This window comes from Ylistrum balloti, unplaced genomic scaffold (genome assembly GCF_031769215.1).
Source record: "Ylistrum balloti isolate Yb309-2 unplaced genomic scaffold, AGI_CSIRO_Ybal_v1 Utg369874, whole genome shotgun sequence".
Classification (NCBI taxonomy): Eukaryota; Metazoa; Mollusca; class Bivalvia; order Pectinida; family Pectinidae; genus Ylistrum; species Ylistrum balloti.
The window spans coordinates 1,588,949-1,607,933 of NW_026782015.1; the positions used below are offsets into that span (position 1 = coordinate 1,588,949).

General features: G+C 37.3%; 1 protein-coding gene and 1 pseudogene across 1 annotated transcript in view; one reads left to right on the forward strand and one right to left on the reverse strand.

The window, feature by feature from the left end:
* Window positions 1-2,504: 2,504 nt before the first annotated feature.
* LOC132546123 (multiple epidermal growth factor-like domains protein 8) overlaps window positions 2,505-18,985 on the reverse strand; it is a 47,719-nt gene continuing 31,238 nt past the window's right edge. Inside the window, exons 19-34 of the mRNA XM_060209819.1 lie at window positions 17,375-17,525; window positions 15,810-16,002; window positions 15,466-15,635; window positions 14,201-14,345; window positions 13,522-13,783; window positions 12,536-12,674; window positions 11,885-12,089; window positions 11,520-11,731; window positions 10,983-11,241; window positions 9,822-10,002; window positions 8,883-9,072; window positions 8,238-8,435; window positions 6,667-6,824; window positions 5,785-5,920; window positions 4,947-5,166; window positions 2,505-3,439 (exon numbers count right to left, since the gene is read on the reverse strand). Of these exons, the coding sequence (XP_060065802.1) occupies window positions 2,505-3,439; window positions 4,947-5,166; window positions 5,785-5,920; window positions 6,667-6,824; window positions 8,238-8,435; window positions 8,883-9,072; window positions 9,822-10,002; window positions 10,983-11,241; window positions 11,520-11,731; window positions 11,885-12,089; window positions 12,536-12,674; window positions 13,522-13,783; window positions 14,201-14,345; window positions 15,466-15,635; window positions 15,810-16,002; window positions 17,375-17,525 (3,754 nt within the window). The remainder of the gene's footprint in view (window positions 3,440-4,946; window positions 5,167-5,784; window positions 5,921-6,666; window positions 6,825-8,237; window positions 8,436-8,882; window positions 9,073-9,821; window positions 10,003-10,982; window positions 11,242-11,519; window positions 11,732-11,884; window positions 12,090-12,535; window positions 12,675-13,521; window positions 13,784-14,200; window positions 14,346-15,465; window positions 15,636-15,809; window positions 16,003-17,374; window positions 17,526-18,985) is intronic.
* On the forward strand, window positions 3,608-4,830 carry LOC132546021 (salivary glue protein Sgs-3-like; annotated as a pseudogene).

Here is an 18,985-nt window from a genome sequence, read left to right on the forward strand (position 1 = left end):
CACTATCTTACCTGTCTCTACAATGGTAACATCTCTCTATCAGACAAATGTACATCAATAAAATCCTGTGTAATCTATCAATTCTTGGCACGCTAAAGAGGAAGTTATCTTCAGATATAATTTAATATTTCACCATCATAATTTACTCATCAACGTTATAATCCACACACAAATCCTGTCATCTATCTCACCTGTTACTATCTCTCTGTCTCACACACACACTCTATATTTCACACTGTTATCTATCTCACACACACCTACACACACCTTGTTAACATCTCTCACATCACCTGTTAGAATATCTCAAATCTATTTTCAATATTCAAGCAATCACACTGTTATCTCTCTATTTCACCTGTTATCTATCTTTCTATCTTGCCTGTCATCTATTTTTCGGTCTCACCTCTTATCTATCTCTCTATTTCTCTTGTTATCTTATTACCTGTTTATTATCTAACCAATCTTCAAAGGTGGTCTAAAATCTTTTTTAGAAGATATTTTTTACATTCTATGGACCAACAAATAATACCAAATCTAAGTATTTCTGATCCAAATATTTGAGTATTTCATATCAACAAAATACAAACCACATCTCATCACTCTCGAACTCTCATTTATCAAATAGAAGTCTTTAAAAGCATGCTTTAATAGACAACAGAGTCTACATCACGATAGAAGCTCCTTAAAATAAAAAGTGACGCTTACAATGGTAACAAAACAGCAGACAAATGTACATCAATAAAATCCTGTGTAAAATATCAATTCTTGGCACGCTAAAGAGGAAGTTATTTCAGATATAATTTAATATTTCACCATCATAATTTACCATAACAAAACGAATGTATAATCCACACACAAATCCGGTCAATAAATTCCTACAGACACTTAGATCCACACACACACAATCCAGATATATTCCACACCCACATCAATTCACACACAAACTACACACACCTTGTAACATCTGATCACATAACCGAAGGAAGAATATCAACAAAGACGATATTTTCAATATTCAAGCAATCACACGTATCCAATTCCGCTGATGATGCTAGAACCTCTATAACAACAAAACTAATGCCATGTATCAATAACAAAACATCAGGGCAAACAACAAGTCCTTTAAAAATAACATACACAATGTATATAATGTATAATGAACTCTCTCTGGTAAAGCGAGATATGTGTTCACTTTGATGGGATAAAAGAATTGCATTGAGACATAAACATATAATCAATAATTTGTGAAATGCCAAGTTGATGAACAGCCTTAATATGTAGCCAATACAATGGTACAAACATAAAATGTGATGTACAGGCTTTATATCTAGTCAATACATCAATAAAACATAAAACATGATGTACAGCCTTCATATCTAGTCAATACATCAGTACAAACATAAAACACGATGTACAGCCTTCATATCTAGTCACGATGTAGCCTTCATATACAGCCTTCATATCAGTACAGTACACAAACATAAAATACGATGTGCAGCCTTCATATCTAGTCAATACATCAGTAAAACATAAAACACGATGTACAGCCTTCATATCTAGTCAATACATCAGTACAGACATAAAACACGATGTACAGCCTTCATATCTAGTCAATACATCAGTAAAACATAAAACACGATGTACAGCCTTCATATCTAGTCAGTACATCAGTACAAACATAAAATACGATGTACAGCCTTCATATCTAGTCAATACATTCGTACAAACATAAAATATGATGTACAGCCTTCATATCTAGTCAATACATCAGTACAAACATAAAACACGATGTACAGCCTTCATATCTAGTCAATACATCAGTACAGACATAAAATACGATGTACAGCCTTCATATCTAGTCAATACATCCATACAAACATAAAACACGATGTACAGCCTTCATATCTAGTCAATACATCAGTACAAACATAAAATACGATGTACAGCCTTCATATCTAGTCAATACATCAGTACAAACATAAAATACGATGTACAGCCTTCATATCGAGTCAATACATTCGTACAAACATAAAACACGATGTACAGCCTTCATATCTAGTCAATACATCAGTACAAACATAAAACACGATGTACAGCCTTCATATCGAGTCAATACATTCGTACAAACATAAAATACGATGTAAAGCCTTGATATTAATGTCAAGTCAATATGACAGTTCAAGGATAAAAGCACTGTACATACACTACGAATCTTATATAAGATTTCAGATTAGAATACATTTTTTTCAGTTAAAAAACAATTACATACCTACATTTAAGGAGAAAAAACATTGTAAATATTACAAAAAAGGCTAGGAAATGTAACACAAATGTATTACATCAATGTTGGTATGAAACATTTGACAGGATATATCACAATTACCAAACACTTACTAGTTATTCAGTTTTTTTAATGATGGCAATGTATATGTGTTCAATGTGAATTTAAAATTCAAACTTATAACAACTTCACTAGCTACAATATCAATGACTTAGTCGAAATATCAACATACTGTAGAGCTTGGGCGTCGCCGTGATGTCACTTTCATTCCCATCATGGCTGCCCGAACACTTAAAGTCAAAGTAGAACCAAGACACAGCTTGGTGGGAACTGTTGGGCCACCAGGCATCTGGAACATAGCTGTCCTGACAGCCGATATCCCATCATCCGTAGGTTCAATGGCCATGGCCACAACATCAAATGGATGTTCATCCTTTGCCATGGGTTGAAAAGGAAGTTGTAAAGTCTCTACAGGAGTCAGGACCATCCCTGATGTGTTACGATTGGACAACTTCATATACTTTGTCCGCCTTGGTAATGGCGTCGATACAAAAGGCAGAGGCTCAGGTTCAATAAGAATAAGAACACGTGCAAAAGGACGTGACGCCATATGCATCATCTCTTTAGCACGTTCACGTCTGCTTCTCTGAGCATCGACAGCTTGCTTAAGTTTCCATAGTAACACACACATGGCAAGAAATAGGAAAAAACTGGAGAAAAATACAGAGAAAAACACAAACAGATCTATATGTGTCTGATCTTGTCTGAAGTAGAGGTTTCCGTATGTCTCATTGGATGTAGGACCTCCACGTCCGTACATTACCACATAAAACTTTGAAGTCTTGAGTCCCAATTCGAGGGGCAGCGTTATAACCACTCGTGACTGAACATTCTGGATGATAAGGATAGTGTGGGTCATTTTGACAGTATGGTAGGTGTGGAAGTCATTAGCTTTCAGTTCTATCAGTTCATGCCACTTGTGTGATGAGCTATTCTGTACACTACGTCTGTGACGACTACCATGCTGAATTTCCTGTGGATGGGGAAATATCAGGTCAGAGGCCAGAGAAGGGTCAAGCTTGATGCTGTGGTAACCATTGGCCTTGCTCACATCAACAATAAAGGTCTGGTCACTTGACGAGAAGTAGATATCAACACCTATACAAAATACAGAAAATTACGTCCTCACTCAAATCAAAATCTGGAGACAATCAAAAAACGTTTTGGGGTTTCACAGAGACATACCTACATACAGTTTCACTTGATTGTTCTTAGAACTATAGAAATCAGTGTAATTTTATGTAAATCTAAGAAAAAATCTGAATGATGAACACTACAACCAGCCCCAGTCTAAAGAAAAACACTACAACCAGCCCCAGTCTAAAGAAATATTAGTACACTACAACCAGCCCCCAGTCTAAAGAAAAACACTACAACCAGCCCCAGTCTAAAGAAAAACACTACAACCAGCCCCAGTCTAAAGAAAAACACTACAACCAGCCCCAGTCTCTACAACCAGCCCCAGTCTAAAGAAAAACACTACAACCAGTCCCAGTCTAAAGAAAAACACTACAACCAGCCCCAGTCTAAAGAAAAACACTACAACCAGCCCCAGTCTAAAGAAAAACACTACAACCAGCCCCCAGTCTAAAGAAATACACTACAACCAGCCCCAGTCTAAAGAAAAACACTACAACCAGCCCCAGTCTAAAGAAAAACAATACAACCAGCCCCAGTCTAAAGAAAAACACTACAACCAGCCCCAGTCTAAAGAAAAACAATACAACCAGCCCCCAGTCTAAAGAAAAACACTACAACCAGCCCCAGTCTAAAGAAAAACACTACAACCAGCCCCAGTCTAAAGAAAAACACTACAACCAGCCCCCAGTCTAAAGAAAAACACTACAAACAGTCCCAGAAAAACACTACAACCAGACCCCAGTCTAAAGAAAAACACTACAACCAGCCCCAGTCTAAAGTCAAACACTACAACCAGCCCCCAGTCTAAAGAAAACACTACAACCAGCCCCAGTCTAAAGAAAAACACTACAAACAGCCCCAGTCTAAAGAAAAACACTACAACCAGCCCCAGTCTAAAGAAAAACACTACAACCAGCCCCAGTCTAAAGAAAAACACTACAACCAGCCCCAGTCTAAAGAAAAACACTAAAGAAAAACACTACAACCAGCCCCAGTCTAAAGAAAAACACTACAACCAGCCCCAGTCTAAAGAAAAACACTACAACCAGCCCCAGTCTAAAGAAAAACACTACAACCAGCCCCAGTCTAAAGAAAAACACTACAACCAGCCCCAGTCTAAAGAAAAACACTACAACCAGCCCCAGTCTAAAGAAAAACACTACAACCAGCCCCAATCTAAAGAAAAACACTACAACCAGCCCCAGTCTAAAGAAAAACACTACAACCAGCCCCAGTCTAAAGAAAAACACTACAACCAGCCCCAGTCTAAAGAAAAACACTACAACCAGCCCCAGTCTAAAGAAAAACAATACAACCACCCCCAGATTAAAGAAAGACACTACAATTAGGAATAATGTTGTATGTTACAGTACATAGAAGTGGATAGTTATGAGAAGTTTTGGTGATAGGAGGAGAAAGTATTTAATAAGAAAATCTAGATAAATTTGTCATAAAATGTGGATACCTCCTTTTGTGATGTCTATGGTAACTCGGATGTCTACATTGAGGTAGCGTGGTTGGACGGCAAAGAAGACAGTGCGCCCTCTCAACAGTGGTCCAGGATTTTGGTTACAATTCTTCTGTGTGTCTGGATCTAGACAGTAATCTCGATCTACTGTCATCTGACGGTAACAATGGTGACCATTCGTAGGTGTTCCTAAGAAGTACTCCTTACAGGCAGAGCACTATGAAACAGGAAATAACATTTTGAATTAAGATCTTCCAAAACAAGAGGCTAAACAGGCTAAAAGGCCTGTGTTACTCACCTGCTCTATAGCTCATGAAGAGAAGACATTCTTGATAGAGAGTATCAGGGAACTTTCATGTTTAGTCTATAATTGATACCTTATTGCCTGTAGGTTCCAGGTAAAATTGAACACAACTGATGCCTGTGACCTTAAAAATGGTCAATGTGATTAATTGATTAATAATTGATTAGTTTGATTACCCTTCATCCCAGCTTACTAATGACTAAATGAATCTGTACCTTTTGGTTTATGAGCGGAAGTCGTTTGGAAAATTGAACACATTTGACCCCTATGACCTCAAAAGTAGGCCAATATAATTCATTTTATCAAACTTTATCCTTCATACCAGTATGCTGACCCAATATCTTGAGTATCAGATAAAGAGAAAAGTTAACTAAAACCAAACAATGTGCCATGACACAACCTTATTTATTCTTCAGACAGATGAGCTAAAAATAAACGCTTTTTCAATGAAGAACACTACACAGCAGACAAGACTTATTCAGAAGAGGAAATGTCATTTTGTTGCGGAACATCATCATAAGAAAAGTTTACCTGTTTCTGCCAGCACTTCTCCGCAGACTCCTTGTCTATCTTCTGACTCTGACAGGGACTCTCAGTGTTATTGGCACAGCGACAGTTCAGGCCAGACTTACTGTCACACATGTCACTGTGGCCGTGACACTGGCACCTGTAAATATGGATGTGAAAGTATGTCTCTTACTAAACCCAGGTCATTTATGTCTCTGACTTTTACATAAACATGTACACCAAGGTCATTTATGTCTCTGACTTTTACATAAACATGTACACCAAGGTCATTTATGTCTCTGACTTTTACATAAACATGTACAAACATGTCTCTGACTTTTACATAAACATGTACACCAAGGTCATTTATGTCTCTGACCTTTACATAAACATGTACACCAAGGTCATTTATGTCTCTGACTTTTACATAAACATGTACATAAAGGTCGTTTATGTCTCTGACTTTTACATAAACATGTACACCAAGGTCATTTATGTCTCTGACCTTTACATAAACATGTACACCAAGGTCATTTATGTCTCTGACCTTTACATAAACATGTACACCAAGGTCATTTATGTCTCTGACCTTTACATAAACATGTACACCAAGGTCATTTATGTCTCTGACTTTTACATAACATGTACACCAAGGTCATTTATGTCTCTGACTTTTACATAACATGTACACCAAGGTCATTTATGTCTCTGACTTTTACATAAACATGTACACCAAGGTCATTTATGTCTCTGACTTTTACATAAACATGTACACCAAGGTCATTTATGTCTCTGACTTTTACATAAACATGTACACCAAGGTCATTTATGTCTCTGACTTTTACATAAACATGTACACCAAGGTCATCTATGTTTCTGACTTTTATAATGTGAGTGTTAACATACTTGATACACTTATCAAAGGCTGTTTTTCCCTCTTTCTCTACCCTGAAGTAGCCCTCTAGACAATTCTCACAACGCCGTCCTTCAGTGTTGTACATACAGTTGACACACATTGCCTCATCTTCTTTTGGGCCACGTGATCCAAAGCTATTGTCTTTACTCTGAAGTTCAAATTAAACAAACAATGTTCATATCTGTATGGGAATATATTCCAATTTGAAAACTTCACAATGAAGTAAACTTCTCGAAATGAAATGACTTACAGTAAGGTATGTTATTCTGGCAAGAGGTCAAACTCACATTCAAGGTCTAGGGGAATTACGTACATACCAGAATCATTGGGAAACTTACATCACAGAAGTATGGGGAATAATTACATCCCAGAAGTATGGGGAATAATTACATCACAGAAGTATGGGGAATATTTACATCCCAGAAGTATGTGGAAATACTTACATCACAGAAGTATGGGGAATACTTACATCACAGAAGTATGGGGAATAATTACATCCCAGAAGTATGGGGAATACTTATATCACAGAAGTATGGGGAAGACTTACATCACAGAAGTATGGGGAATATTTATATCACAGAAGTATGGGGAAACTTACATCACAGAAGTATGGGGAATACTTATATCACAGAAGTATGGGGAATACTTATATCACAGAAGTCTGGGGAATAATTACATCACAGAAGTATGGGGAATATTTACATCAAAGAAGTATAGGGAATACTTATATCACAGAAGTATGGGGAATACTTACATCACAGAAGTATGGGGAATACTTACATCAAAGAAGTATGGGGAATAATTACATCCCAGAAGTATGGGGAATAATTACATCACAGAAGTATGGGGAATAATTACATCCCAGAAGTATGGGGAATACTTATATCACAGAAGTATGGGGAATACTTATATCACAGAAGTATGGGGAATAATTACATCCCAGAAGTATGGGGAATAATTACATCACAGAAGTATGGAGAATAATTACATCACAGAAGTATGGGGAAGACTTACATCCCAGAAGTATGGGGAATAATTACATCCCAGAAGTATGGGGAATACTTATATCACAGAAGTATGGGGAATACTTATATCACAGAAGTATGGGGAATAATTACATCCCAGAAGTATGGGGAATAATTACATCACAGAAGTATGGGGAAGACTTACATCACAGAAGTATGGGGAATAATTACATCACAGAAGTATGGGGAAGACTTACATCCCAGAAGTATGGGGAATAATTACATCCCAGAAGTATGGGGAATACTTATATCACAGAAGTATGGGGAATACTTATATCACAGAAGTATGGGGAATACTTATATCACAGAAGTATGGGGAAGACTTACATCACAGAAGTATGGGGAATATTTATATCACAGAAGTATGGGGAATAATTACATCCCAGAAGTATGGGGAATATTTATATCACAGAAGTATGTGGAAATACTTACATCACAGAAGTATGGGGAATACTTATATCACAGAAGTATCGGGAATAATTACATCACAGAAGTACGGGGAATACTTACATCCCAGAAGTATGGGGAATATTTACATCCCAGAAGTATGGGGAATACTTAATCCTAGAATTTGAGGGAATACTTACATCCCAAAAAATTGAATGGTTGTTCATGCCGTCTCGAAATGTACAATTTGGTGTGTGGTTGTGGCAGTGTTCCAGACAAGGCACACAGGGTTTCTTGTCCTGAGGTGATCCTACATATAACTTCTGACAGTGTTCACAGTGTGGACCCTGAAACATAAAACTCTCCATACAACAAATCTTACTTTTTTGCAATTTATGAGGAAAATATGACACTAAGCAGAATGTGACATTAACAAATGAAATTATCATTACATTAAAATCATTTTTACAAAGTTTCAATTCAGTAGGGTATCTATTCATAGAAAAGTGTAAGACACAGACTGATGGACTGACTGACAAACAGACAAGGGAGGTAATAATAGTCTCCTCCAGATGGACTGGAAGGGAACTAGTAAAAAAGGCCTCACTCCTGAGAGTACAGCTACTTGGGTTCTGATCAGGTACATAAGTTCAGCATGACAAAATCCCAGCAAGTCGTACAGCTAGTTGGGGCCTAATCAATGTGACATACTTAATCATGAAAGAAATTATGATGTGAATCCAGTTAAACTATGAAAAGAGAAAGGTAAACTCTAACACTATACGAAGGCTCACCTGTGTATTGTTGATGCAGTCAAGACAATTTTCTTTCTCCATAGCACTGAGACACTTGCTGTAACCGTTACACTTACACTTGGTGCTGCAGTCATTGCCTACCCAGCCAAAGTCACATGTACAATGATCAGGTGCATCACACACCCCATGTACACAGCCTTGATGGCATACAGGCTCACAGATGTCCTTACTGTAAGTAATAATTATATATGTACACAGATCTCCTTACTGTAAATAATAATTATATATGTACACAGATCTCCTTACTGTAAATAATTATTATATATGTACACAGATCTCCTTACTGTAAATAATAATTATATATTTACACAGGTCTCCTTACTGTAAATAATTATTATATATGTACACAGATCTCCTTACTGTAAATAATAATTATATATTTACACAGATCTCCTTACTGTAAATAATTATTATATATGTACACAAATGTCCTTTCTGTTTAGTATAATTATCCATGTACATAGATTTCCGAACTGTAAATTATAATTTTTAACGTGTCCACACTGATCTCTTTAATATACAAAAACACAGTAAATCAGAGATTACACCCAGTATACATATAATATCAGACACACATAAACAATGGACACAATTCTATAAATACTGGACACAGTGAGTCAGAGATTACACCCAGTATACACATAATATCAGACACACATAAACAATGGACACAATTCTATAAATACTGGACACAGTGAGTCAGAGATTACACCCAGTATACACATAATATCAGACACACATAAACAATGGACACAATTCTATAAATACTGGACACAGTGAGTCAGAGATTACACCCAGTATACACATAATATCAGACACACATAAACAATGGACACAATCCTATTAATTACGGAGTTTTACACAGTAGAAATGAAACATATGCCTTTAAAACCATATATAGAATTAGATGGTACATACCGTTCTTTCCACAGATAACCCTTCTTACATTCACACATGAAGCCTTCAGGTTTGTCTATACAACGCTGCCTCTCCCTGTTACAGCTGTGATGGTTATTCAAACACTCATTCTCAGTGACGCATTTGGTGAACACCCACTGTGGGGGACCCATCGATAGGCGTAGATAGGGATTTTCCTGTGCTAGAAGTAACACACCTAACAGAATGTTAATAACAGGAGTCAGATCTTTAACATCCGCTTTCCGGTACCCATAAATAGGTAAAGAAAGGGTTTGTCCTCTACACAAAACTATATAAAAAAACTAAAAAAACACAGCTGCCTTAATCCTCAATAACTTTCAACTTTCTTTACTCTAATCCACTCTAATAAACTCAAAGGTAAAGTGTTAACAAGATAAAATAATGGTTAATGTTCTAAAAGTTTTAAAGGATTTGGCTGAGCTATTAAGTTTGATACAATAAATCACAGAAGGGAGGTAGCTCCTACGAAAAACATCAAAATACCAAATACATTGTATTATTGGTAACGTACAGCAGTTACTTTCAGAGAATATGATTAAAGCTTATGCTGAGAAAGCACAAAAGCATTCAGTCATTCTCAAGGAAATACCTCCAATGAACAAGAGGCCCATAGGGCCTTAACGGCCATTTGACTTTAATGAGATTTATGTGAAAGTGGCTAAATATGCCTAAACAAGACCACTTTGTCGGTTCATAGAAACATTTTCTGCAAACCTGAAATCCTATTTGCAACTACATAAATATGGCTCTGGACCAATTGATTTGAAACCTCAACTCATTTGACCCCTGTGACCTTGAAAGTGGGGTAAAGGTCATTTATTTCAACACACTTGGTAGCCATTCATCTCATCATGCTACAGAACCACTATCAGCACCCTAGGCCATTTGGGTACCGAGAAGAAGTTATTTGAATGGAAACATGATAGCTATAGGTCATCCTGACCCTTTTGGTCAAATGACCTAAAAATAACTTACAGCATATCTTGAGTACTGATCCCATTATTAGTGCCCATCAGAATTGTTTGAGACAATTACCAGCTCCAAACTTTCATAAACAGTTGAAAAAAAAGCATTTTACCCCTCTTTCCAGCAAAGAAACCTTACCTGGCTCTTCTCCTTCACCTGGCACTTCTCCTTCACCTTGCACCTCTCCTTCATCTGGCTCCACCACATGTTCATCACATCGACCCCCTATGGGGCTATTCACACCTCCCTTCATACAAACTCCCAAGCCATTGAGTCCTAAGAAAGCACACCAGCCACAGCCTGGAGCCTGAAGGCACTCTGAGCACCAGCCATACTCCTTACATGGGCGTGGACATTTGCTTCTTGCTGCTTGGATAATGAGGCCGCATTCTCCACCAGCACAGTGGAGATGGTGGTAGGCAGGTGGCATGCACTGCAATTAACAAGTAACAGTTCCTATAGATAAACATTATTTACCCCAGTTTATCAATAAAACTTAAGTTATATCCTAAACTTGGCAATAATGGATCGAAAGAATGTGATTGGTGGGCACTGAAGAGGGAGAGAGAGAGAGAGAGAGAGAGAGAGAGAGAGAGAGGGAGAGAGAGAGAGAAACAAAGTTATACTATTGTAGAATATGACTGGCCAGTAATGAAGAGGTAGAGAAGCAAAGTAATAATCCTGTGGTGACATTACTTAAAAATCACAAACCTCCTGTAACATCTCACTCCAGATACATTCCTTAGAACCTCCTTCACTTCCCGTTGACTTGAGACAGGAGGTACAGGTACGATAGGTGTGACATCGGGCTGGACAGATATCCTGGGACTGTGAGCGCTCGAGAGGTCCTTCTGTCACCGTCCTCAACAGGAAACATCCCCACTCAAATGGCTGATTTCCTGTTAGGATCAGGGTCTTTTCAGCTGAAATTCAAGTAGTTTGTATTAAAATAAAACTGTGGCATTTCATGGAACAAAATATTACCTTAAAGTAGCAGTTTGTGTTTAACTTAGCATACCTAATGGTTGACTTGCAGTATAAATTTTGCATTAAATGGCTGACTTATTTAAACTCACCTTTTCGTTTGATGTTATTGGCCCAAAGACAGCTATTAGCATGGCACTTATCACAGTCTGAGGCTGTACAGGAGAACTCTTCACACTGCCCTGCCTCCAGCTTCACTTGGTTCAGAGTGTTTGCGTCACACTCATTTTCTAGCTTACATTCACCATCAAAAGGGATGCACTTACCCTTGGGACAGTTGGTGCACCATTTACACGCCTAAAATACAAAGCAGTGCATCATTTTTGTTTCATATAACATGAAAACATTTGCAAGATATCAACTTAATATTGGTATATGGGCAATGCGATTCTTTGTCCCCTCATCAACACTTATCAAGATGAAAACCTTTGTCCCCTCATCAGCTCTCATCAATGTATTGTATACAAAATGAAAACTTTTGTCCCCTCATCAGCTTTCATCAATACACTTTATACAAAATGAAAACTTTTGTCCCCTCACCAGCTCTTATCAATATATTGTATAAAAGATGAAAACCTTTCCCGCCTCGTCAGCACTCATCACTGTGTTATTAAAAAAGATGCAATATTTTGTCCCCTCATCACCAATGTTAAATATACTGTATACAAGAGGTAAATCTTTAACCTGACATCAGCACTTATCAATATATTGTGTATGAGATTAGGCAGAAAGGGTGAAGTTACCTTGGAATAATTCTGTTTGAAGTGAGGAAAGGTAGCAAGGCAATGGGAGCAGTCTTTGTATTGGTAACAGGAACGCTCAAGGTGCCACTGTAGACTACACTGCTCTCCAGTAATTACTGTCACATGGGGTGCCTCACAGCTATAATAGACATATACACTGGATTTTTTAAACAGTGTGGCCATTGTATAAAATGAACATGCCATCATAAACAAAGTAGAAATGTTAATCAATCAAATTATTATAGATTACATACACTAAAATGTGAATCAATCAAATTATTATAGATTGCATACACTAAAATGTGAATCAATCAAATTATTATAGATTGCATACACTAAAATGTGAATCAATCAAATTTGTGAATCAATCAAATTATTATAGATTGCATACACTAAAATGTGAATCAATCAAATTATTATAGATTGCATACTCTAAACTGTGAATCAATCAAATTATTATAGATTGCATACACTAAAATGTGAATCAATCAAATTATTATAGATTGCATACACTAAAATGTGAATCAATCAAATTTGTGAATCAATCAAATTATTATAGATTGCATACACTAAAATGTGAATCAATCAAATTATTATAGATTGCATACACTAAAATGTGAATCAATCAAATTATTATAGATTGCATACTCTAAACTGTGAATCAATCAAATTATTATAGATTGCATACACTAAAATGTGAATCGATTAAATTATCATAGATTGCATTAATTTGATACCTTATTACTGTAACCAAGACAAAGAAAACTGACAAGAAAACAAATACAGAGTTAGTATAAGGCCTGTACCTTTTCAAGTATCTTTACCTTGTGATACTAACAAAGCATCCTTAAATAGACAGGTCCAGGCTGATATTTTGCATCATCTCATTCTCATTAACACACTGAATGAGATTTTGTTACAGTATGTCAGCCGGTGATCAAGGTAAAAATGCATATTTCATTAATCTGTTTGCATACTTTACGTACAATGCAGGCTCTGGCCGACTGTTGGAGTAACAGTACGTCCTGTTCTGGGCCCCAGGAGTGGACATGATACAGGCAGAACAGCCTGAGGAGTTGACACAGCGGTTGAGGTCTCCAATCAGGCTACACACATCACTGGGCAGGTCAAGCTTGATAATCTCACTGTGAACAAAGTGGTCCAGACCTCCCATCACATATATACTATTGTTTACCACAGCAGAGCTTGGTGCCAACACAGAGTGTAGAGGTCGACTGAAGGACACATCTGCAATAAATATGTACTAGTTTAACATACTACTCGACCCATTAACGACTACAAAAGTGAAGCCTATTGTAAAATTTCAATATTTTGTTTTTGTATCTATATCATATTTACTGGGTGTAATTTCACAAACAATATGAGGGAAAATCCCAGTCAGATACAAGCAACATACAAGCTAAGATCAGAGCTGTAATGTACACGCATATTCTATAAATGTACAAGGACATTTAAACAGTCTATTTATGTTATTATCACTTGACTTGACTGATGATAATGGATTGTATGGAAATATCTAAAACATTCATATGATATAAAATTTAGATGCATTTGCAAACTTCGATTAAATAAATGCCTTGGAGTAATATCAATCCTACAGTAGATCACAGTTACAATGGTAAATTCAACATCTTCTATACACACCTCCTAAATCAAATTTGTGCCAATAGTTACAGAGGTATCGATAGATGAGGATGCTGTTAGAGAAGTTGGAGTTGTCTGTTCGTCCTCCCATCACTACCATGTAGTCTCCCATGTCTACTGCTGTGTGAAGAAAGCGGGCATCCTTCTACAAAATAAACACATCTATCATGACATAAATTATAATTCAATCAAATATAGACCAGAGGAAAGACTTACCTGACTAACTCTCCTAAGCTTATAGGACCTGCCTTACCTGACTAACTCTCCTAAGCTTATAGGACTTGCCTTACCTGACTAACTCTCCTTAGCTTATAGGACTTGCCTTACCTGACTAACTCTCCTAAGCTTATAGGACTTGCCTTACCTGACCAACTCTCCTTAGCTTATAGGACCTGCCTTACCTGACTAACTCTCCTAAGCTTATAGGACCTGCCTTACCTGACTAACTCTCCTAAGCTTATAGGACCTGCCTTACCTGACTAACTCTCCTTAGCTTATAGGACTTGCCTTACCTGACTAACTCTCCTAAGCTTATAGGACTTGCCTTACCTGACTAACTCTCCTAAGCTTATAGGACCTGCCTTACCTGACTAACTCTCCTTAGCTTATAGGACTTGCCTCACCTGACTAACTCTCCTAAGCTTATAGGACTTGCCTTACCTGACTAACTCTCCTTAGCTTATAGGACTTGCCTCACCTGACTAACTCTCCTTAGCTTATAGGACTTGCCTCACCTGACTAACTCTCCTTAGCTTATAGGACTTGCCTCACCTGACTAACTCTCCTTAGCTTATAGGACCTGCCTTACCTGACCAACTCTCCTTAGCTTACAGGACTTGCCTTACCTAACTACACTCCTCAGCCTGTAGGACCTGCCTTACCTGACTACCCTCCTCAGTCTATAGGACTTGAGTACAGACTTGCTGTAACTACCCTCTACTGCTATAGGATTTGAATAAGACTTACCTAACTACCCTCTGCTGTCTGTAGGATTTGAGTACAGACTTACTGTAACTACCCTCTACTGCTATAGGATTTGAATAAGACTTACCTAACTACCCTCTGCTGTCTGTAGGATTTGAGTACAGACTTACCTAACTACCCTCTGCTGTCTGTAGGATTTGAGTACAGACTTACTGTAACTACCCTCTACTGCTACAGGATTTGAATAAGACTTACCTAACTACCCTCTGCTGTCTGTAGGATTTGAGTACAGACTTACTGTAACTACCCTCTGCTGTCTGTAGGATTTAAATACGACTTACCTGACTACCCTCCTCAGCCTGGAGGACATTCCATTCTTTCTTGTCATTCTCTAGATTCAAAACATACAGCTGGTCTGATACTGAGAATTTATCAATATGAAACAACATCCCTCCGTAGACAAAGATGGCATTTGTTTGTTCATGATAAACTGCGGTATGTCCATACAATCCTGTTAACAAAGAAAAAAAATGTTGAAATTACTGCTTTTCTAAAATATAAAACAACCTTCACTAAAATTTTTTCTATCTGTAAAACTTTTCACATTATCTATCAAATTTTCTATTGCTATTCAGAATGGATACCTTTCTTAAGGTGAAAGCCCTTTTTTGACTTAAAATCTTACCTAAAGGAACAGCTCCATCCAAACTACCCCGATCATACTCTGACCATGCCTTTCCATGCTCCACGTTGGTATCAAACATGTAGATCATGTTGGAGAAGTAGTTTTCTGTTGAGAATCCCCCAATGATAAGTAGCTTAGTTTCCTCTATTCGTGTCATAGTGTGTCCAGCCACAGGTTTTACCAGGGCTGGTACCTGTATAACAGTCACATACCATGTCATTGTCATAATATAGAACTTCATTCATATAAGGACAACTACAATCACTCAATGACATGTCTGTCTACTTGTACAGTATAACTACAATCACTCAATGACATGTCTGTCTACTTGTACAGTATAACTACAATCACTCAATGACATGTCTGTCTACTTGTACAGTATAACTACAGTCACTCCATGACATGTCTGTCTACTTGTACAGTATAACTACAATCACTCAATGACATGTCTGTCTACTTGTACAGTAAAACTACAATCACTCAATGACATGTCTGTCTACTTGTACAGTATAACTACAATCACTCAATGACATGTCTGTCTACTTGTACAGTATAACTACAGTCACTCCATGACATGTCTGTCTACTTGTACAGTATAACTACAATCACTCAATGACATGTCTGTCTACTTGTACAGTAAAACTACAGTCACTCCATGACATGTCTGTCTACTTGTACAGTATAACTACAATCACTCAATGACATGTCTGTCTACTTGTACAGTAAAACTACAATCACTCAATGACATGTCTGTCTACTTGTACAGTATAACTACAGTCACTCCATGACATGTCTGTCTACTTGTACAGTAAAACTACAATCACTCAATGACATGTCTGTCTACTTGTACAGTAAAACTACAATCACTCAATGACATGTCTGTCTACTTGTACAGTATAACTACAATCACTCAATGACATGTCTGTCTACTTGTACAGTAAAACTACAATCACTCAATGACATGTCTGTCTACTTGTACAGTATAACTACAGTCACTCCATGACATGTCTGTCTACTTGTACAGTATAACTACAATCACTCAATGACATGTCTGTCTACTTGTACAGTATAACTACAATCACTCAATGACATGTCTGTCTACTTGTACAGTATAACTACAATCACTCAATGACATGTCTGTCTACTTGTACAGTATAACTACAGTCACTCCATGACATGTCTGTCTACTTGTACAGTATAACTACAATCACTCAATGACATGTCTGTCTACTTGTACAGTATAACTACAATCACTCAATGACATGTCTGTCTACTTGTACAGTATAACTACAATCACTCAATGACATGTCTGTCTACTTGTACAGTATAACTACAGTCACTCAATGACATGTCTGTCTACTTGTACAGTATAACTACAATCACTCAATGACATGTCTGTCTACTTGTACAGTATAACTACAATCACTCAATGACATGTCTGTCTACTTGTACAGTACAACTACAATCACTCAATGACATGTCTGTCTACTTGTACAATGTGATAAACGGAGTTTCATTTATCATTATATAAGGGCAGTATACCTGCAATCTCCATGTTTACTAACCGACATACGTGTCCACTTGCGCCCACCAATAGAGAAGCTCCAGAGCTCATTGGAAGCCTTGTATTTCTGGTTACCAGTCCTGTCTTTGATGAATCCTCCATATATAAACAGCTGTCTCTTTATAGGAATACAGGCAGCAGCGTGGTAATACCTGGGTAACAATGATACAAGGTAAAATCATCAGTGCATGTTGGATAACGTGTAAAATCATAATTGAAAGGGGATCTAGCAACAGACGTAGACAGCAATTATGAGATACTATGGAGTGAATACAAATTAGGAATGTTGAAGGATCCAGGAGATATCTTATATACAAGTTTTGAGCTACAGACACACAGACAAACATACTAAGTGATAAATACATCCCTCTCTTTACTAACAGGTGGTAATGTTACAATATAGTGAAACCTGAATTAAGACCAATCTCATTACTAAGACCACCTTACAATTAAGACCATCTCATTACTGAGACCACCTTGCAATTAGGACCATCTCATTACTAAGACCACCTTGCAATTAGGACCATCTCATTACTGAGACCACCTTGCAATTAGGACCATCTCATTACTAAGACCACCTTGCAATTAAGACATCTCATTACTAAGACCACCTTGCAATTATACCATCTCATTACTAAGACCACCTTACAATTAAGACCATCTCATTACTAAGACCACCTTGCAATTAGGACCATCTCATTACTAAGACCACCTTGCAATTAAGACCATCTCATTACTAAGACCACCTTGCAATTAAGACCATCTCATTACTAAGACCACCTTGCAATTAAGACCATCTCATTACTAAGACCACCTTGCAATTAAGACCATCTCATTACTAAGACCACCTTACAATTAAGACCATCTCATTACTGAGACCACCTTGCAATTAGGACCATCTCATTACTAAGACCACCTTGCAATTAGGACCATCTCATTACTGAGACCACCTTGCAATTAGGACCATCTCATTACTAAGACCACCTTGCAATTAAGACATCTCATTACTAAGACCACCTTGCAATTATACCATCTCATTACTAAGACCACCTTACAATTAAGACCATCTCATTACTAAGACCACCTTGCAATTAGGACCATCTCATTACTAAGACCACCTTGCAATTAAGACCATCTCATTACTAAGACCACCTTGCAATTAAGACCATCTCATTACTAAGACCACCTTGCAATTAAGACCATCTCATTACTAAGACCACCTTGCAATTAAGACCATCTCATTACTAAGACCACCTTGCAATTAAGACCATCTCATTACTAAGACCACCTTGCAATTAAGACCAGTTTTAGAAAGTCTTAAAAGGCCAGTTTTACATTGAAATTCATCTCACTAATCTGACCACAGACCAGTCACAAAGTTGCCTGATGTGTATCCCACTGTTATGTTAGATATGAGATAACTTAGGTTTATTCAAGATTCAAACCTGGACATTAGTTTATTTAATGGTATAATCTGGTTAAATGACGGAGAAAATAGGGACAAATGTAACCATAAGGGTAATCTGTATGCTTGGTCACACTCACTATTCAGACCATCCCAATATTTAAGACCATCGGTGTTCAGTCTCAGAGGTAGTCTTAATAGTAAGGT